Raw genomic sequence first — 21,976 nt, 5'->3', positions numbered from 1 at the left:
AGTTTTTCCAGAGTTACCACAGCACTCAAACGTGAACAACTCCTCACCGGAAAATGAGTCACGAAGTCAGAAAGTTATTTCCTATTTCAGAAATGTTGAGAAACAAATGAAATAAAGGGAGAGAGAACGGAGGAAGAGTTCACTATTGCCGGAACTCACGCGACAGGAATACGGGTATAGCTCTTTATCAGACGCTGATAATATTGCGTAATTGAAACGTTCTCAGTATTTAATACCACACCGAGACTTAAGAAAACGCTGTATGGATTTGGGACCGAACCGGGTAAGACGCTAAAGTATTGTTCTGTTTTAGGAATCAACTTTGTTGTAAAAAAATTCAGATTACTGCATGTATAAGAATCTTTTTACGTTGTACAGGTGAAAAACTCGAAAAATTTGAATGCATGCAAAAGTTCATTTCTTTCCCCGTATTGAGGCATTAATTCATGCAAAAGGGGCCCAAACCAAGTACTGAGTACATGCATGATTATACTTTAGAGGGCCGACATTTCTGTATTTAAAATCTTTTTTCTTAAATTGATTTCATGTAATATTCTAATTTTGAATTAGGGGTTTTCATAAGCTGTAAGCCATAATCATCAAAATGATTACAAATAAAGACTTGAAATCTCACTTTGCATGTAATGATATATAATATTAGTTTCACCTTTTAAGTTGAATTACTGAAATAAATTAACTTTTGCGCGATATTCTATTTTTTTCGAGTTTCACCTGTATATGCTTCTTTTTTTAAAATCACTGAACCTTTACCTTAAGCAAAAAATGAGTAAGATAAACTTGTTCTATAAATGTTAACTTGAATAGCACAGCCTCTCATGTTTGTTTTCTTTCCCACAGTGCTCTCAGAATGGGATATACATTCATACTGATCCTCTTTGAATTGTGCATCAACACTGAAGTTGTGAAATGCACCTCTGTGTGTTCAGTTAATGGTTATGCCGCCTTCTGCGCATTTAAAGGTCTTCATCAGGTGCCAGAGCTGCCCACATATGTAAACGTTGTGGATCTGAGTTTTAACAGCATTGCTGAACTCAACGAAACATCCTTTTCTCGTCTTGAAGGTCTACAAGTCCTTCAACTGGAGCAACAAACACCAGGACTTGTGATCCGAAACAACACGTTTAGAAGACTCTCCAATCTAAGACTACTTAAACTAGACTACAACCACTTCCTGAAAACAGAGACAGGAGCGTTTAACGGATTATCCAACCTTGAGATTCTCACTCTCACTCAGTGCAGTTTAGATGATGCCATTTTGTCTGGTGACTTCCTCAAACCTCTGGTGTCTCTCGAGATGCTTGACTTGCGTGAGAACAACATTCAAAGAATCCAGCCGGCATCTTTCTTTTTAAACATGAGGAGATTCCATTGGCTCGATCTCTCTCGCAACAAAGTGAAGAGCATCTGTGAAGAAGAGCTCCTCGGCTTTCAGGGTAAACATTTCACGCTTCTGAAACTGTCCTCCGTGAGACTGCAAGACATGAACGAGTACTGGTTAGGATGGGACAAGTGTGGAAACCCATTTAAGAACATGTCCATAACTCAATTGGACCTGTCTGGAAACGGCTTTACTGTTAACATGGCAAAGCGTTTTTTTAATGCAATCACTGGTACCAAAATCCAAAGTCTCATTCTCAGTAACAGTTACAGCATGGGCAGTTCTTTTGGTTATAACAATTTAAAAGATCCAGACAAATTCACATTCAAGGGTCTTGAGTCGAGTGGTATTACAATTTTCGATTTGTCCAAATCAAATATTTTCGCTTTGTCAAATTCAGTATTTACTCATTTTCCAGATCTAGAACAAATTACATTGGCACAAAATGAGATCAACATTATTGAAACTGATGCATTTTTGGGTATGACAAATTTACTAAAGCTAAACCTCTCCAAAAACTTCCTCGGTAATATTGATTCCAATACATTTCAGAATCTAGCGAAACTTGAGGAGCTTGATTTGTCGTATAACCATATAAGGGTTCTTGGAGATAAATCATTTCAGGGTCTCCAAAGTTTACTCATCTTAAATTTAACAGGAAATGCTCTTGAATCAGTTCATGAATGTGCAACCCTACTAAACCTAAAGATACTCTATTTGGGTGAGAACAGAATTTCATCTTTGTCTGGTTTACCCAACATTGCTAAAAACCTCACAACCCTTGACCTGGAATTTAACAGATTAAAGGACTTGTCAGATCTGTACACAATACTACGGGAATTTCCTCAAATAGAGAAAATCTTTCTTCAAGGTAACAAGTTTTTGAGTTGTTATAATCAAAGACAAATAGTGGCTTCAGACAAACTACAACTTCTTCATCTTGGACTTTCAACGATGCACCTGATCTGGTCACAAGGAAAATGTTTAAACGTGTTTAACAATCTTCACCAGTTAGAACAGCTTCCTCTGTTTGCCAATGGACTACAGTCACTTCCCAAAGACATTTTCAAAGACCTTACCTCTTTGTTTTTTTTGGATTTGTCCTTCAACTCTTTGAAGTACCTTCCAAACGGTATATTCCCTGAAAGTCTTCGAATACTTAATCTTGAATATAATTCGATTTATTCAGTAGATCCAAATCTCTTTAGCGGCCTCCACTACCTCAGCCTGATGAACAACGATTTCCGTTGCGATTGCAAGCTAAGGGATTTCCAAACATGGCTCAATCAAACCAACGTAACCATTTTCCACCCCATTGAGGACGTGACTTGTGCAAGTCCTGAGGATCAGTTCATGCTTCCGGTTGTGAGATCCAACATACAATGTGAGGATGAAGAGGAAGAGAGGAGATCTGAAAAACTGAGGCTTGTGCTTTTCATTTTATGTTTCACACTTATCATATTACTCACTGCTAGCGCCATCATTTATGTCCGTCGGCGTGGCTACATCTTCAAGCTTTACAAAAATCTCACTGGCAAACTTGTGGATGGAAACCGAAAGGAGCCTGATCCTGATCGATTCTTGTACGATGTGTATCTTTGTTTTAGTTCCAGTGATATGAAGTGGGTAGAAAGAGCGCTGCTGAACAGACTAGACTCTCAGTTCTCAGAGCAGAACACACTCTGCTGCTGCTTCGAGGAGCGAGACTTCATACCCGGGGAGGACCATCTTACCAACATGCGAAACGCAATCCAGAATAGTCATAAAACCCTTTGTGTGGTGTCTGAACGATTCCTCAAGGATGGCTGGTGCCTAGAAGCCTTCTTTCTGGCACAAAGATGGATGGAAGTGGAGCTAAAGGACATTCTGGTGGTGCTGGTTGTAGGGAACATACCGCAGTACAGGTTACTGAAGTTCAAACAAGTGAGATCCTACATTGAGAACAGAAGATACCTTCTGTGGCCCGATGACAACCAGGACTTGGAGTGGTTTTATGACCAACTTCTGCATGAAATAAGAAAAGATACCAAGGTTAATCAAACAAATCAACCAATTAACCAAACAAAGCCTGAAGCATTGAATGTCCATGCCAACACAGCAGTATAATTATGGCATATTTGTTGATTATGCATTTTGTAAAACCTTACCTTATCACTAATTGGAAGGTTTCCAATTAGTTAGAATGCATAATGCAAATTCTCATGTTTCCTATGTGTGTGTGTGTGTGTGTGTGATGATGATGAGTGATTTATAATAAAAGAATATTTAATTCATAACATCCTATTTCTATTCTCTCACAAAATAGCTGATGTCAAATATTGTCTGTGAACCTGCTGATATTTTCATTGAATGTCTGAAATGTGTGCAGAAGTGGATAAAGACCTAACTCAGCTAAAATTGTGAAACCTGAACATCTTCAACCACTTCCCAATGGAGCTTGCAAATTCATAATGAAATATGAATCAGAAGTAAAGAAATTGCAAATGCCTGCTTAATCTGTAAATAAATGTACAACCTAAAAATGGTAACGGATTAAAAATACTCAGTGTACTTTGACCTTATGTCCGAAATACAGGCAAAGTGGCAAAACTAGTGAAAAAACACGATGACACAATCTGGCCTTATGTTTTTGGGTAATCACAGTTCGTACACTGTTAATGAAATTTGTAAAGAAACCTCAGCATTGAGAAATTTTGTCATGGCCTGTGTACTTTGAACAGGAAATATAGCAACAAGGCCCCACAGCAACAACCACGTGTGTGATTAAGTAAATATTGAATTGAAATCTCACCATGGCTGACAACTATAATTCTATGGTCTTCATTGAAAAATGTATAATATTATATCCCTAGTTGACCTCACAATGCCATCTGGCCAAGCCTTCAAATTAATTTCCTGTTCCCATAACAAGAAAGCAATAATAAATGAATAAAATGTAATTGTCATCCACTAACTGTATAGTCGTTATATTGTATTCATATTTTATTAATTTCACACAATTGTGACATCAAGACTGAAAGCCTCGTATAACAACAGGTCCTTCTTTAGGGACATGCAGGAACTTGCTTTTAAAAACATCCCCAATTCAGGTCCATTGTGCAATCAAACACTCTTTTGCTTTCTTTGTTTTGGCTTTACTTGTTGTAAACTCCCATCTTACACCATGGTGTTGAATGATAATTCTTCTGTTTTTGATAACTAAACATGAAAGACCATTAACATAGAAGCAGATTAATATCTAAAAGCTCATTCTTGTTTTTCTCTCATTAACGTGTTTTTCTCTGAAAAACAGATTTCTGTGAAAATCGTTAATAAAACAATTTATAAATAAAACAATTAAATTGGATGCAAGCATGCAACATTAGTCAAATGTAAAATGTATACAATTTAATTTGGCTTGTTACATAAATGACCTCTCATTATTCAAATTACATTATACAAAGTACATTCATTATGGTCATATTATATGCAACATTAACATAATACTTTTCACATGGCCAGGTTTTCAGCTAATGCAGATCTCTATTGATAAGAGCTCTGATTTGTTTCTGGTTGACAGACAGTGTTACATACATGTATGTGTTCTGGTTTTCCTGTGCCTGTCATTTGGCCGTTCACTTTTTTTTCATTAATCATCCCGTTCACTTGTGTTCTTCTCATATATATTGTTAGCTCTTTTGTTTGCTGTGTATTAAGCCTTCAGTTTGAGTTAGTTCCCTGTCTAGTATTGTTTGTGTTAATGTGTAGTTTTGACTCTATTACACATGCTTTTCTTTTTTCATTAAAAAGACTCTTTGTTACTCTTGTTTAGCTATAGGCTACATGTGACGGACATCTGCAAAAATAAAATAAAGGCCATCATATAGGATACATCAAATATTTTAATAAATGATAATACTATAAATATAACTTACAGTTTCTAGAACCTTTGTGACAGAATTTCCTCCTCAACATAAAAGAGGAATAATACAACTTTCTCCAATAAGTTTATTTCTCAAAATAAATTAACTGCCTTCAGGTATAGCCCCTTATAACCTGACATTATAACTTTATAGCTTTTAGATCATATACAGCTAAATATATGATTCGTGTCGTTTGTTTCAATGCACAGATCACTTTAACAACAGATGTTAGCCTATTCTTACCTTTAAACTGCTTTGTTTGCAGGAGGGCAGATTCAGTCTGCCAATAAACAAAAACAACCGTCTTATAGGCTATACAATGTGATGTCAACGTTACCAGGGTTTTTAAAATCTGATAACCCACACATACAAGCGATTTAGTAATTAAATAAATCGTCCGGAGAATAGTCTGTTGTTCTCCAGAATGACCGTTACTTTTTGAATTGTAAGCGCCCGCGCTTTTTTGTTCTTTCGAGCGGCAGTTTTAAAGCATAATGATAAATCGACTTCATTCTTAGATTAAAAACGTTCATCTAAATTAACTAATTTATATGATGAACTCCACTGTTTAATCTAGTCACTGTGTCAGTATCCTAATGTTTGAACAGTTCACAGGCACAATAACGTATTAAAGTATGCGATAAAATACGAAATGACTGTATCAGTCGTTGTTCTACATCTGTTTCTTTAATGAATAAAACATATCGATAACATGACTGCCCCCCTTACAGTCTGGTCTTACCATAGTAGGCTATAGGCTACAAGACAATTAAAAGTGCGTAGCACAGAGCGCGAGGAATACTGCACATTTTGTGGAAAGGCTAACAATTAAACGACACGTTGCTGTGGTGAATAGTTTATTTGCTGTGTCTGAAGAGTTTCTGTTCTGTGTTCTCATACTGAAGGACTCTTCACCGGAAAACGAGTCACTGCAGGGTCAGAAAGTTGTTTCCTATTTCAGAAGCATTGGGAAACACCAATGAGACGAAGGAAGAAAGAACAAATCAACTCCGCGTTATCGCCGTACGGAACTTTTGAAACTTTACCCGTCTATGTGACTATATCATGACTTCAGAAATTGTGGTCGAACAGGTAATTCAATTGATCAGTTATTATTATCCATGACTTTTGTTGCAAATCTCTCAAAACCGTGGTTATATATCATAAAATGAATACCACATTTAAATCTACTTTAGTGTTTTTCTCGGAAGTAACTGAACCTTGAACTAGTTAAACAAACAATTAGTAAGATAAACTGGTTCTGACTTGTCTGTCCTGGCTTTATGCCTTATTCAGTAGTTCTAGTCTGAACTAGGCGACATTTAAGATTTGCAATTCATATTCAGATAACCCATTTATGTTTACTAACCACACTGGATTTAGAAACTTAAAATGCACATTTTACGAAAATTTACCGATTTATTTAAGTAAAAATGTAGTAACCATGTTTTTTTTTTATTACCATTATAACCAGTTTTACCACAAATACCATGGTAAAACAATGGTTAGTGTTTAGGTTAGAACAAAGCCATTGTTATTTTGTGGTTGTCATGGATTAACTATAGTAACTATGTTTTTTATTTTTTATTAGGCTATTATTTGTAGCCTAATAAATAAAGTAAAACCATGGTTAATTTTCGAAAGGGATAGCCTACTTTACTCAAGAATGAAAATTTGGTTACACTTTACTTCAAGCCTTTATGTATTGCATTATGAAGGTATTCACAGTGTGCTTTATAACTTTTCATAAATCATTGTAACAAAAGTTAAAATGCATTATAATATTTGCAATTGATTGTTACATCTGAAACTGGTTGTTTGTCGTATGTTTTAATGCATTATAACTTCTAAAGGCGAATAGATAAGAATGTAAGAAATGTATTATAAATGTGTGGTAACAATTATTCATGAGACCATACTATGGCATATATAATCCACAAAAAATATTTTTATAGTGCACTATACATAAAGGCTTTAAGTAAAGTGTTACTGAAAATGTTTCCATAACCATCCTTGTGTTGTACCAAACCTGTGGAGTATAATCTTTGAGTAAATTATAAAATGTAAACAAATGTGTGTGGATAAATTTTGTAACTTCTTTTCTACAGGGATCTCAGAATGGCACAACAACACCGATTATCTCTGATCCTCCTTGGATTATGTGTCAGCACTCAAATTGTGAAATGCACCTCAGTGTGTTCAATTGGTGCCTCTGTCGCCCTCTGCATTGATAAAGGTCTTCAAGAGGTGCCAGAGCTGCCCACACATGTAAATAAAGTGGATCTGAGTAACAACAGTATTGCTGAACTCAACGAAACATCCTTTTCTCTTCTGGACGGACTACAAGCCCTTATACTGATGCACCAAAAACCAGGACTTGTGATCAGAAACAATACATTCAGAGGACTGGCTAATTTAACATCACTTCAGCTAGACTACAACCACTTCCTGAAAACAGAGACAGGAGCGTTTAACGGATTATCCAACCTTGAGATTCTCACTCTCACTCAGTGCAGTTTAGATGATGCCATTTTGTCTGGCGACTTCCTCAAACCTCTGGTGTCTCTCGAGATGCTTGACTTGCGTGAGAACAACATTCAAAGAATCCAGCCGGCATCTTTCTTTTTAAACATGAGGAGATTCCACTGGCTCGATCTCTCTCGCAACAAAGTGAAGAGCATCTGTGAAGAAGAGCTCCTCGGCTTTCAGGGTAAACATTTCACGCTTCTGAAACTGTCCTCCGTGAGACTGCAAGACATGAACGAGTACTGGTTAGGATGGGACAAGTGTGGAAACCCATTTAAGAACATGTCCATAACTCAATTGGACCTGTCTGGAAACGGCTTTACTGTTAACATGGCAAAGCGTTTTCTTAATGCAATCACTGGTACCAAAATCCAAAGTCTCATTCTCAGTAACAGTTACAGCATGGGCAAATCTTCTGGTAATAATTCAAAAGATCCAGACAAATTCACATTCAAGGGTCTTGAGGCGAGTGGTATTAAGATTTTCGATCTCTCCAATTCAAGCATTTTTGCTCTGTCATATTCAGTATTTAGTCATTTGTCAAGTTTAGAACAAATTACATTGGCAGAAAGTCAGATCAACAAGATTGAAAACAGTGCTTTTTTGGGGATGACAAATTTACTGAAGCTAAACCTGTCCAAAAACTTCCTTGGTAATATTGATTCTAATACATTTCAGAATCTAGAGAAGCTTGAGGTGCTTGATTTGTCTTATAATCATATATGGATGCTTGGAATAGACTCATTTCAAGGTCTTCCAAATCTACTCAACCTAAACTTAACTGGAAATGCCCTCAAACATGTACATAGATTTGCAACCTTACCAAATCTGGAGCAGCTCTACTTGGGTGACAACAAAATTGCATCCATGTATGGTTTACTCGACATATCCAAAAATCTTACAACCCTTGACCTGCAATTTAACAAGTTTTCTTCCATGTCTGAACTCTACACAATACTAGAGGAACTTCCTCAAATTGTGGAAATTGTTCTTCGAGGTAACGAGCTTGAATATTGCCCTAATGACGAACATAACGTGCTTTCACAAAAAGTACAAATCCTTGATCTTGCATTTGCAGGTTTGGAAGTTATCTGGTCAGAAGGAAAATGTTTAAACGTGTTTAACAATCTTCACCAGTTAGAACAGCTTTCTCTGAGTTCAAACGTGCTACAGTCACTTCCCAAAGACATTTTCAAAGACCTTACCTCTTTGTTATTATTGGATTTGTCCTTCAACTCTTTGAAATACCTTCAAAACGGTATATTCCCTGAAAGTCTTCGAATACTTAATCTTGAATATAATTCTATTTATTCAGTAGATCCAAATCTCTTTAGCGGCCTCCACTACCTCAGCCTGACGAACAACGATTTCCGTTGCGATTGCAAGCTAAGGGATTTCCAAACATGGCTCAATCAAACCAACGTAACCATTTTCCACCCCATTGAGGACGTGACTTGTGCAAGTCCTGAGGATCAGTTCATGCTTCCGGTTGTGAGATCCAACATACAATGTGAGGATGAAGAGGAAGAGAGGAGATCTGAAAAACTGAGGCTTGTGCTTTTCATTTTATGTTTCACACTTATCATATTACTCACTGCTAGCGCCATCATTTATGTCCGTCGGCGTGGCTACATCTTCAAGCTTTACAAAAATCTCACTGGCAAACTTGTGGATGGAAAGCGAGAGGAGCCTGATCCTGATCGATTCTTGTACGATGTGTATCTTTGTTTTAGTTCCAGTGATATGAAGTGGGTAGAAAGAGCGCTGCTGAACAGACTAGACTCTCAGTTCTCAGAGCAGAACACACTCCGCTGCTGCTTCGAGGAGCGAGACTTCATACCCGGGGAGGACCATCTTACCAACATGCGAAACGCAATCCAGAATAGTCATAAAACCCTTTGTGTGGTGTCTGAACGATTCCTTAAGGATGGCTGGTGCCTAGAAACCTTCACCCTGGCACAGTGCAGGATGCTAGTGGAGCTAAAGGACATTCTGGTGGTGCTGGTAGTAGGGAACATACCGCAGTACAGGTTACTGAAGTACGAACAACTCAGATCCTACATTGAGAACAGAAGATACCTTCTGTGGCCCGATGACAGCCAGGACTTGGAGTGGTTTTATGACCAACTTCTGCATAAAATTAGAAAAAACACCAAGGTAAAACAAACAAACACTGAAGTCAATGAGTTTGAAAGAAATCTTGAAGAAGCAAACGTTCTCGTGGACACTGCAGTGTAACTATGAAGGACTTATGTATGAATCTTATACAAATGCTTATGTACCTTGCTTTGCTCCCAGGTTTTCATCCATCCATCCATCCTACTGTGTTGACCTTCTTTCTTATGGACAATGACTTCACCAAAAATTAAAGCTGGAAACCATACTGTATTGTATAGTTTATTTTGTATAATCCATAATGTGTATGTACTTCTCATTGTCAATTGGGGTAAAGGTCAATAGAATTAATTATTTTGAACTATTATGTAAATTCTCGATTTACAGCAATAGCTTTTATTTAAATTTTTCATAATGTTCCAGGATTTGGCAAATAAAGTTGAATAAATCATACTGAGCCTTAATAATTTGTACCAAGTATCAAAATATCTGTGTGACACTACTTGTTAAAACGTGACTTGCATTGTTATTTCAATAAACCTGATGGTTACTCCAAAAAAAAAAAAAAGCACATATCAGGTGACACGTTCACATAAAATATATATTGTACTATTATACTATTATACATTTGAATTATTATTGCTACTATTATTATACCAGACAGCAGCCTTTATTTGTAGACCCAGTATTAAATAACCAAAAACAAATTGTATAGAAAATAAATAGTAATGTAAAATTGGGTGATTATCTTTCTTTAAAAAAAATTCCCTATTTTTTTAAGATGACTTAGTTTTTTTTTTTAAGATGACTTAATAAATAAATGTTTGGGTGAGACATACAGAATATTTCAAGGACACATTTGTACACTTAAATTCACACTTAGTATATTTGACAAAAAATTCTTCAGTTTAAAGTCATAAACTGACTAAAATTTTCCTGAAGTCCTGAGGCTAATGTAAATGTTTGCACACTGCTGAAGGCGGCAGTGTTATCTAAGAAACTGGGAAGAAACAACGACAACTTTGAAACAAAGCACAATCAGTCTTTCAAATCACCAGCACATGAACTACTGAAGTTTACTTTACAGGCGAAACAATCAAATCAACATCAACAAAAAAAAAAGTGCATGACTCCAATACATACACAATACACACAAAAAATATATATACAAGTTCATATGAAATGTGCAGGAAAATAAATTCTGGATACGTTTTTTTTGTTTTGTTCTCATGAAAAAGTGATGGCCTGTGGCCAGATATTAAAAAAATATGAGAGGTCACACAAATACCAGCCAGTGGGTTAAAATAGTGTCTTCTTAAATAAGACTTGTTTTCAAATATAAATGTTTTCCTTGACGTCATGTCAGCATTCACATAAACAATGTCAAGGAATGCTCTCCTGTAGTTGCTTTTCTGTGCTAAATCTTCACAATATGCTTTGATATCGCAGTCTAACACTAAGTTTACATGTTAGCATAAACTCTCAGATGAGGCTTTTGATTTAATGGCAATAGTAGGCACGCTGGTTTTTGGCTTGTGAAACTCTGCAGAATTGCACTTCACTTTTACAGTCTTTTTAAAACAGTTTATTTTGGGAGAGACAGGCTCTGCCCTTTCATTATTGTCTTTGTTACTTTGATTGAATTTGACACTTTCTTCCGGTACCACTGGAATCGCTTCGCGAATCTCACGACTGTCCTGTATTAAAACACAAGTGCCATTTACTTTTGTTTTTATATGGTTCAATGGTATTTTTTGAGGGGTCTGGGAATTTAATCCTAGGTCTCCAGTCTTCTGTGTATCATGATTAACAGTACAGACTTGAGTTGTGTCAGGCAAAGAGCAGCGCTGAACATCTGGAAACTGAATGTGAGCTGGAAAGTTCTGGTCCTCTGGTAGAGGCGAATTGGGGCCACATGCACTGATGTGAGACTCATCGTGCACTGTAGTATCGGACAACAGGGCCTGATGCAAAAGATGCACTGTTTGCATGCTGTAACCTCCAGGGAAACATCTGTGAGGGACTGGTCTTGATGTTTGGCTCTGAGAGCAAAAGTGGCCACAGTTAGCGGGAGTGTGCGTCGTATCCCATGAGGACTGAAAGCTCTGACCCACAGGTAAGCGATTGGTCTGATTAGCGGAGCATTGGGTTTCTCGAGATTGGCTGCAAGGATGATAAGTCCTTTTTCGCTCCCTCATATACTGATGCATTGAGTTCTCACATGTGCACCTTGTATTGTAAGTGTACTGATGAGGATGTGAAATTTCTGAGCCATTTTCAAGCTCAGGATTGGGTTCTCTTGAGTCGGTGTTGCTTTTCAGTGGAGTGTGTGGTGAGCACATGGTTGAGTGATGAGAAGTGATGCCGTTGTGGAACTGTGTACATGCTTCCTGTTCCTCGTCGGAAGCCTTTTCCTCATTTCTGACATTCAGCGCCAAGGGCTCAAGCTCATAGTGTTCATGTCGACCCTCACTTCTTGCGTTATCTATCTGGTACTTAGTCGTGTAGCAAGCACCAAGTTTACCTTGGCTTGGATTAGATTGGCTTTCAGGCGTGTGCTCTGTAAAGGTGTAGCACTGGAGTTTCTTTGGCAAAGGAATCTGTCCACAGGTGCCCTGAGGACCAAGACAGCGACACATGCATTGAAAGAAAAACGTAGCAAAAGCCCAACTAATGCACATGATTAGCATCAAAAACGTGCCCAGTTGGGTGTAGGCCAGAACTGTGGATGGCATCATCATTGCACCGGCTACAAATGTTGTGAGTGCTGCCATAGCTATAGCCGAGCCCATTCTGCTCAAGGAGAAAATCACCTTCCCTTCCCTGTCTGGTTCTGGGGCAAGACGGTACGCCACGCCGTAATGAACAGCAAAGTCCACAGAGAGACCTACAGCAACTGAGATCGTCACTGATTCAAGCACATTTAGTTCCCAACCCAAGAGCACCAACGACCCAACTGTTACAAATATGGTTCCTGCGATGGATATGATGGCGTAGAGGCTGATGATGATATTCCAGGTGGTCAGGAGCATAACGCTGAAGGCCACCACCACCGATAACGCCATAGCAATAAGAGTCCCATCCGAAAGGCTATCCTGTAGGTCGTAGAACTCCAAGTTGCTTACAAACCATCCGTAGTTCAGTCCCTCAGGAGCATCCCTCAGCTCCTCTTCAATCCAAGCATCAACTTCTCTGTAAAACTGATGCATCTTCTCATACGCCAGAGTGAAATGGTAGGTACTTTGAAACTCGAGCACAATTGCTCGAATTGTGTCATTGATGTCAAACCTTGGGCCTGGAGTCTTGCTGTCGAGGTGGTAGATGGTGCTTCGGTCAAGCTCCATAATGGCTCGTTTGATGCACAACTCGAAGACGTCTTGCCGGTAAGGGAACGTGGACTGACTACAGCAGGGATAGACGGATGCTTCCTCACAGTCTTGGTTTTCCATCCACTGCTTGAAAGTCTCCATGAAACAGCTTGTGAAGTCTTGCTCCTCCGACTGGAACACGAAGCTTTGGTTCCTAAGCTTCTGGCAAAAATTGAGAATCCAAACCTGACTCCCAGGACTCGCAATATTGAAGGTTGTGTCGAGTGTTAGTTTACCCTTATTTTTGGGGTTCAGGGGATCTCCACTGTCAACTGGAGTAACACCCCAAATGATGGTGATCGGCATGTGTAGGTCTTCCCCATGGTTGACCCGTTCAAACATAAAGAGTTTTTTGTACTCCGCATCGTAGCGTTCAAAGGGATGGGAGGAACGAAACACCTGGAACTCCGACAGCTCCAGAGAAGGCAGTTTCATCTTAGGATTCACGCAAACAACGTAGGCGCCACCCACTGTCAAACCCAGGAACCACAAGAGCCACAAGTAGCGCAACTTGATCACGATGCAAGGCAAAACCTTCTCAAAGAAAATCCGTGAGGCCTCAGAGATGCTAAAAAGACACTTGCTGACCATTTGGCAAAGGCTTGTCCAAAACGTTGTAATGCCCGTCGTCTGGCGGTGTTGTGACCGAGAGCATGTAAAGACGTTGACCAGGTACCGCTCGTGTAGGACCACCACAGCTGGCAACCAGGTGACCATCAGTATATAGTTAACCAGGATGGCAGTACCAGCGTATACACCGAAACATCTGATAGCAGTGATGTTGCTCACGTAATTGGCGTAAAAGGCAGCGGCTGTGGTGAAGCTGGTTACAAACATTGAGAGTGCCGCGTGTTGAAGCGTAACACTTACCGCTTCAGAGAGCTCAGAATTGGGTTTGTCAAACTTTGTGTAGTTCCAGACGTCACAGAGCACGAAGGCATCGTCTGCACCAATTCCCACCAATATGATGAGCGCAGTGAGGTTCATGAAGGGGAAGAAGTCAAAGTTGAAGACCACACGGTATAGGAAATACGAGACAATCAGAGAACTAATGATAGCAAACATGGTCATAAGGGTGATGAACATTGATTTTGTGTAGACGCACATAACCACCAACACAATCACAATAGCTATTGCGGGATACATGGTATCTGTTAGCAGGTAGTCCTGAAACAAGTTGTGTTTAATGCCAAATTCTATTCCTGTGATGGTCGTGATCCCATCCGAGGAGTTCCAGTTCTCAAAGTTGTCCAAGTAAATGTTCATCATTGTTTCTCCTTTCTCTGTGGGAGCGAAGAGCATGCTGTACTTGAGGTTAGGTGGAAGGTACTCGGTGTTCTTTGGGTTCAGAAAGTCTTTATCCACCAAAAAGTGAAAAATCTGATACACGGCATTGTATTTTGTACACTTCCGCGGAACGTTGCCACACTTGAGGTCCTTCTTACGGGTGGTCATGTCCCAACACTCAGGACCAAGGGTGCCGTTGTGGTAATACTTTGCACAGGAGCGCAGGATTTTTAGGGTGTGGGAAACATCTCGCTCTGTGATCATTTGGCAGGAGGATTTATTAGTAAGGACGGCTATGTAGTTCCCAAGTGTCCAGCTGGGACAGCAGGAGGCAGCAGTTGTGCGCTGACACAGATCCAAGTACTGGGGATGGGAGCGAACCTGAAGAATCAAACATGAAAAACATTAGCATAAAACACATTTCCTACCTCATGCATCTACAAATGGTATAACCAATACATGCAATGCAATGCTACATACCCGTGTGTTATCAAAATTGCACATGGACTTTATTGCCTGTATATTCCACAAGTTCTTTCCCTCTGCGGAGGCAAATACGAGTCGGGAATAGCTGTCACCTGTAGAGAGACAACATTTGGTAATTAGAGTGTCATGAAACCAAACCTATTTTAGCCTGGCCGTTCTTAAAAAAATGGAAAAGTGGGAGACACTCATTATACAGACATATGAATATTAAAATATGACCACAGAGAAGAAAACAAACATGGTTGAGGGCGCCTTGATAAAAATACAACCCTATATGACTACAAACTCCCAAAATGAAGAAACGCAGAAGAACATTTAAAAGGTCTAATAATATTTTCATGACATTTATAAGCACTACAGTCTCTGAACAAACAACAGATCAGTTTAACACAGAAAGAACAAAGGCATTGTTAAGTTTTGTTTGCAGCCTGTACATATCTGTTCACATCTCAAAAAATATGTTTTGGGGTTGTGACCCTTTAAACTAAAAAAACCTTTCTCATTGGTCCACTAGGTGGCAGATGTGATTCATGTCACCACATCTCCAATAGTGTATTTCATACATCTGTGCTTAATTTTGGCAGTATATTGACTAATATTGTATATTGATATAATACATTTTTCAGCAGTAAATCATATTATACTGATTTCTGAAGGATCATGTGACACTGAAGACTGGAGTAATGATGCTGAAAATTCAGCTTTGATCACAGGAGTAAATTACATTTAAATTAAAATAAATTAAAATATGTTCAAAATAAATAAATGAAATAGAAAACAATAGTTAATTATTTAAATATATTTAAATTGTAACATTTTACAATATGACTGCTTTTATTGTATTTTTGAACACCAAACCTACGGATATATGGTTTTTGGAGTGTGGTAATTTCTATACGATAAAGAGTGAATGTAAAAACTCACCTGGTACATCACAGAAGAAACTGTCTTTACTGAAATCCCACTCCGCTTGTCTTTTCTTTCTATCGTAGTGATCCTTGGACCACCTGTCATCTTGGTGACTGAAACACAGAAAAGGAGAGTATTTGCAAATTAAATCAATGCATTTAAAAATATGGCTCTGGCTGCATGTCTGTCCCCTCGCAGCTTTGTTTACCTTTGTGTAAAATTAAATATATCTACTCAGGCTATAGTCTATATACCACTGTTCTTTAGGTTGAAAGAAACCCAAATAAAACCTCAAATCTCTGTCAGACAAAACCATAATCTAGCGGTTCTTAACTTGCTATCTGATTCTTGTCAGATTTAGACAGCTTTAAAGGTAGGGTAGGTCATAATTGTCTAAAAAAACTTTTATTCAAATTTGTTTAAACTGTCTTTATATACCAATACATAATTAAAATGCAAGTTTTCTGAAATAGAGAGTATAAAAAATTTAGTGACTATAGTGTATTTAATCTTCAATAAACACAGCTCATTAATTCCATTCACTCCCACCTAAAAACGGGTGCGCGACAGCGCGCACGTGGGCGGAGCCAGTAATAGCGGCGGGAGTCATGGCGACGGAGAGTGACAGTCGCGCAAGCCAATCACTTGTTTCGTCCCGAATGGAATTAATGAGCTGTGTTTTTTGAAGATTAAATACACTAGTGTCACTCAATTTTTATACTCTCTTTTTCAAAGTACTTACATTTTAATTTATGTATTGGTATATAAAGACAGTTTAAGCCAATTTGAAAAAAAGTTCTTTAGACAATTCTTACCTACCCAACCTTTAAAGGAACACTTTAGGAAAAGGAAAAGGCTCATTTTCCAACTCCCCTAGAGTTGAGTTTTAACGTTTCGAATCCATTCAGCTGATCTCCGGGTCTGGCGGTAGCACTTTTAGCATAGCTTAGCATAGATCATTGAATCCGATTAGACCGTTAGCATCTCTCTCAAAAAAATGACCAAAGAGTTTAGATATTTTTCCTATTTAAAACTTGAATCTTCTGTAGTTACATCGTGTACTAAGACCGACAGAAAATGAAAAGTTGCGATTTTCTAGGCCAAGAAAGGCCATTGCGCTGCTGGTACGGCAGCAGATCCTTGATTATTACGCAGGAATGAAAGTATAGTTCCTAATCATATTGGCCTAGAAAATGGCAACTTTTAATTTTCTGTCGGTCTTCGTACACGATGTAACTACGGAAGAGTCAAGTTTTAAATAGGAAAAATATTGAAAATCTTTGGTCATTTTTTTTTAGAGAGATGCTAACGGTCTAATCAGATTCAATGATCTATGCTAAGCTATGCTAACAGTGCTACCGGCAGACCCGGAGATCGGCTGAATGGATTCGAAACCGGTAAAACTCAAATTTTTAACTCTAGGGGAGCTGGAAAATGAGCCTATTTCCAAAAAAAAAAAGTGGAGTGTTCCTTTAAAGAAAGAAAAATCATAACACTATTTCAATAGTCCACTTTATCTATGTATATGTCAACTTACTCTCATTAGAGTACAAGTAGACTCTCTGCTTAATATCTGCTATTTTGATGCCCCCCCCCCCAACAGATAACTACATGCCTACTTATTCTACTAACCCGAACCCTAACACCTAACCATAACCTAACACCCTACTAATAATAATGAGAGTTAGTTGACATGTAGTTGCAACGTTAAAGTTAGAAGAATGTCTAAAGAGGACTATCCTTTCTAATGATTAATTCCAGAGCACGATGCAGCACACAACCACAGGAAACCCTCCTCACACTGTTGCCATTAGAGATCTGCGATTTAAATGCCCGTTATCATTATTACTGACAGAGGGCAGGACCGTTTCTGACAGCACATCCTGTTCCACAGACAGGAAGTCTCTTTAATCAGAGGGAAGACGCCTGTGCACACGCTCACTTTCTTTCAGGACGCTTCCGTCATGATCTCTAATCCAACTAACAATGATCCGGATCAGATGAGCCAACACACATCTCATTACCAGGAACTGCTATTCAGGAGCAAAAAAATACATATAAAGCGTTTTGATTTTCCAGGAGTCATTTGGGCGGCTTGTCAATGTATTAGATTTCACTTATACATAAAATAAGGACGCTTGACCAGAGTTCTTGTGAATTTATTCATTTCTGATGTGCTGAATTTTATGCATTTAAAAGGCATTTTGATTATGATTTCACTTTTCTAACTTTAGTTAGTTTTTAAAGAAATTCTTTTAAAGAAATCGCTTTTTAAGGACTACAACAAACGGCTGGTAGGAACTACACGACATTCCTCACGGGTTAGTGACATCAAACCCTAACATTTACATAAACCCCGCCCCCAGAACACGATTTATAGATTATCATGACAGATTATGCTAATCAATGACTAGAAGATAGTTACGCATAAGCTTCAAAAATTCATCAACTAAGCATTCAGAAATGTCCTGTTGCTTCTACATGTTGTCTCTTCTTCTGGAGTCTGACTCTGGTTTTGACATAAAAGGCTAAACGTTTTTAAAATGTTCAGTGGATGTGTGTGTGAGGTAATCGAAGCTGCTAACACACACACACACAAGCTCTTGAAGCTCCGCCCCCTGTGCCGGGAGCAGCAGCTCATTTGCATTTAAAGGGACAGACACAAAACGGTGTGTTTTTGCTCACCCTCAAAAAGTGACGATTTTAACATGCTGTATAAAAATATCTGTGGGGTATTTTGAGCTAAAACTTCACACACACACACACACTCTGGGGACATCAGACTTATTTTACATCTTGTGAAAAGGACATTATAGCACCCCTTTAAAGATGCATATTTGCAAATAAACATAAATAAAGAGCATGTTCTCTACTACAAAACCAAAATCCTAGACGCTGCAATCCCATAACTGAGTTCTAATCCTCACATCAATCATCTGATGAATACGAACAAGGAAAATATGGTTATCATCAGATAAGAAAGAAGTGGACTCGGTTACCTTTTGGCCTGCTCATCTGCGTATTTGAAGGGGTAGTTGGCCAGCGTTGCCTTGTATCCCGTGTTTTTCACCATGTTGTTCCATGTTACAAGTCTCTGGCCTATTGCCGTGCCCCTCGGTTCAAATCCCTAATAAGACAAATGACAACAAATCTTCTCTAGACATTTTAGGCAGGACATTATTCCATCAGGATTTGATCCATTGTAGGGTTTAATAACAACAATAAGAGCAGGGATGTCAATTAATTTGAATTACTATAGAATTCATGAACAGTTGGCACGATGGCAAAACCATGTTATTGGACAGAATATTATGAAGAAACATTGCAGCATGGTACGTTTTTGAAAATTGTCTATATACTATATAAACACACAATTTGGGATGCACTGAAAACACCTAAATATGATATTTTGGTGATCAAAGATAAAATTATTGACTGCAGGGGGATTTTAAGAAACCATATCAATACCGATTAAAATAAAAAAAATAATATAGTCGATCCAGAGCTAGTGTCTACACAGCTGACATGTTTAATTGTTGTAACTTATCCACGTTGAGCGCACAAAATAGACGCTGAACAGTCAAAACGTGCCATCAGAGAAGCGCTAATTAGGCCGCAGTTACACTGAAGGTCTTGATGCCCAATTTTGTTTGGTTGACTATATCATTTTACGGTAAGGCCAAAACCAAAAAAAAGCTGTTTCGGCCAAAAAAAACTCGGTAGCTGAAATTTCAGTTCAAATGTTCCTCACGCTCACCTGCAGTGGATTTGAGAAGTCAGGCAGGTCAGGCACGAGAATACCGACCAGAGCACAAACCACAATGAGAACGGTGCACACCCCCAACACCACCACCGGCCAATCAGCAATGAGCTCCGCATAACTGCAATTGAGAAAGATTCATACTCTATATCAATCTTTTAATGCACATTACTCTGGAAGCCTGTTTCCGCCACGGGAAAAAACTATTTAAAAGATAATTGCGACTATTTAGCTCACAATTCTAACTTCTTTTCTGAGAATTGTGAGGTTATAAAGTCAGAATTATGGAATATAAACTCACAATTGCAAGAAAAAAAGTCAGAATTGCGGAATATCAACTAACAATTGCGAGTTTTTAACTCACAACTATGACTTTTTGTGGCAATTCTGAAATTTTTCTGGCAATTGCATTTATATCTCGCAATTCTGACTTTTTTCTTGCAATTGTGAGTTTATATCTTGCAATTCTGACTTTTTTCTTGCAATTGTGAGTTTATATCTTGCAATTCTGACTTTTTTCTTGCAATTGTGAGTTTATATCTTGCAATTCTGACTTTTTTCTTGCAATTGTGAGTTTATATCTCGCAATTCAGACTTTTTTCTTGCAACTGTGAGTTTATATCTTGCAATTGTGAGTTTATATCTCGCAATTCTGACTTTTCTTGCAATTGTGGGTTCATATCTTGCAAATCTGACTTTTTTCTTGCAATTGTGAGTTTATCTCGCAATTCTGACTTTTTTGTCAGGCAATTCTGACTACTTTTCTCAGAATTGGGCTTTATATCTCGCAATTGCGAGTTTAAATCTTGCAATTCTGACTTTTTTCTTGCAATTGTGAGTTTATATCTCGCAATTCGACTTATTTCTCACAATTCGGACTTCTTTTCTCAGAAATAAAGTCGCAATTGCGAGTTATAAAGTACAATTCTGAGGGGGGGAAATCTGAATTGCGAGATGTAAACTCAATTGTGAAAAAAAAAAAAAGTGTCAGAATTGTGAAATAAATAGTCGCAATTACCTTTTTTATTTTTTATTCAATAGCGGAAACTTCAATACATTACCACTTAAATTCATGCAAAACAAAGTAATAATAAAAAAAAAATGTAAATAACTTTTTTTTGTTAAAAAAAATTTGTTTTACTGAATTATTAAAATCTCATAATAAAAAGAAAAAGGAGTTCAACAGTGAGCTTACCTTTTGGGAAACCGGAAAGGCCTTGGAGGGCTGGAAGACAAGTAAAAAGCATAAATCAATTAGATTTAAGAGCCAAACGGTGGATTAAAACTACCTGCGTGGAGAGACATGTTTTTTCATGACAGTGTATTTTTAACCAACCGCACACTGTGTTTGAACAGCGAGATCTAGACCACATACACATTCCTGTCGGGACATCACAGCAGTCTCCAAGTTTCTTCTTGCTGCTTTCTTTGAATCAAAACCATCACGGATGTTCATATTAGAGGCTCTCGCACCAAAATGGCATCAGCATGCACACTACAACCTTCATGCATATTGTGACCCTGGACCACAAAACCAGTCACAAGGGTCAATGTTTTAAATGAAAGCTGAATGAATAAGTTTTCCATTGATGTGTGGTTTGTTAGGATAGGACAATATTTGGTCGAGACACAACTACTGAAAATCTGGAATCTGAGGGAGCAAAAAAAATGGAAACATTGAGAAAATCTCCTTTAAAGTTGTGCATTTATGTTCACGATTGTGTTGCATTCACTCACAAAAATACATGTTTTATATATTTACGGTAGGAAATTTACTAAATATCTTCATGGAACATGATCTTTACTTAATATCCTAATGATTTTTGGCATAAAAATACAAAAAATCGATAATTTTGACCCATACAATGTATTGTTGGCTATTGCAATATACAGATGCATGATGAGTTGCATGCTTTTTAATACTCTAAATATGAGCAAAAATAATAAATGGAGCCTGCCTAAACAAACACCACTAATAACAAATCATAAGGCAGGACATCTTTGAAGGCAACCAATATTGCTATATTACATAGTGAGCAGTGGGGTCACAGGGCCAAGAGGTGGCTGTAATTTTCTTCCTCGTCGTCTTAAAAGGGAATCCATGGAATGCTATAATTAGTGGTTGCTATGGCACTGGGAGGCACATATGAACAAAAGCCATTGGCAAGAATTTTTCACCACAGGGCGACTTCTAGAGCAGCCGTAAATCCCTTTGAAAGTTCAA

At 38.1% G+C, this 21,976-nt stretch overlaps 3 protein-coding genes across 4 annotated transcripts in view; 1 reads left to right on the top strand and 2 right to left on the bottom strand.

Moving 5' to 3' along the window:
• Positions 1-1,364, bottom strand: part of LOC306983571 (alpha-1,6-mannosyl-glycoprotein 2-beta-N-acetylglucosaminyltransferase) — a 32,508-nt gene extending 31,144 nt beyond the window's left edge. Inside the window, exon 1 of the mRNA XM_079584087.1 lies at positions 1,232-1,364. The gene's annotated coding sequence lies outside the window, so the exon portion shown is untranslated. The remainder of the gene's footprint in view (positions 1-1,231) is intronic.
• On the top strand, positions 4-10,210 carry LOC306983646 (uncharacterized protein). Its single transcript, XM_079584202.1, has 4 exons — positions 4-283; positions 859-3,503; positions 3,975-4,032; positions 7,410-10,210. The coding sequence occupies exons 2-4, from the start codon at positions 869-871 to the stop codon at positions 10,063-10,065; spliced, it is 5,349 nt and encodes a 1,782-aa protein (XP_079440328.1). The 5' UTR covers positions 4-283; positions 859-868; the 3' UTR covers positions 10,066-10,210.
• A 130-nt stretch (positions 10,211-10,340) lies between these two features.
• Positions 10,341-21,976, bottom strand: part of disp1 (dispatched homolog 1) — a 77,445-nt gene continuing 65,809 nt past the window's right edge. For both annotated transcript variants that reach the window (XM_079584085.1, XM_079584084.1), the window contains exons 3-8: positions 20,948-20,977; positions 19,750-19,873; positions 18,992-19,119; positions 16,008-16,105; positions 15,078-15,175; positions 10,341-14,978 (exon numbers count right to left, since the gene is read on the bottom strand). In XM_079584085.1, coding sequence (XP_079440211.1) covers positions 11,412-14,978; positions 15,078-15,175; positions 16,008-16,105; positions 18,992-19,119; positions 19,750-19,873; positions 20,948-20,977 — 4,045 coding nt within the window. In that variant the 3' untranslated portion in view covers positions 10,341-11,411. The remainder of the gene's footprint in view (positions 14,979-15,077; positions 15,176-16,007; positions 16,106-18,991; positions 19,120-19,749; positions 19,874-20,947; positions 20,978-21,976) is intronic.

This window comes from Phoxinus phoxinus, assembly GCF_949152265.1.
Source record: "Phoxinus phoxinus genome assembly, chromosome: 16".
Lineage (NCBI taxonomy): Eukaryota > Metazoa > Chordata > Actinopteri > Cypriniformes > Leuciscidae > Phoxinus > Phoxinus phoxinus.
This window is presented reverse-complemented; position numbering and strand designations above follow the sequence as displayed.

Excerpts from the sequence above, each read along its gene's own strand:
- LOC306983646 (XM_079584202.1), top strand. The coding sequence starts at position 869 with ATGGGATATACATTCATACTGATCCTCTTTGAATTGTGCATCAACACT. Across the intron at positions 3,504-3,974 it reads CCATGCCAACACAGCAGTAT|GCAAAGTGGCAAAACTAGTG; the intron begins AATTATGGCATA and ends TCCGAAATACAG. Across the intron at positions 4,033-7,409 it reads ATCTGGCCTTATGTTTTTGG|GGATCTCAGAATGGCACAAC; the intron begins GTAATCACAGTT and ends TCTTTTCTACAG.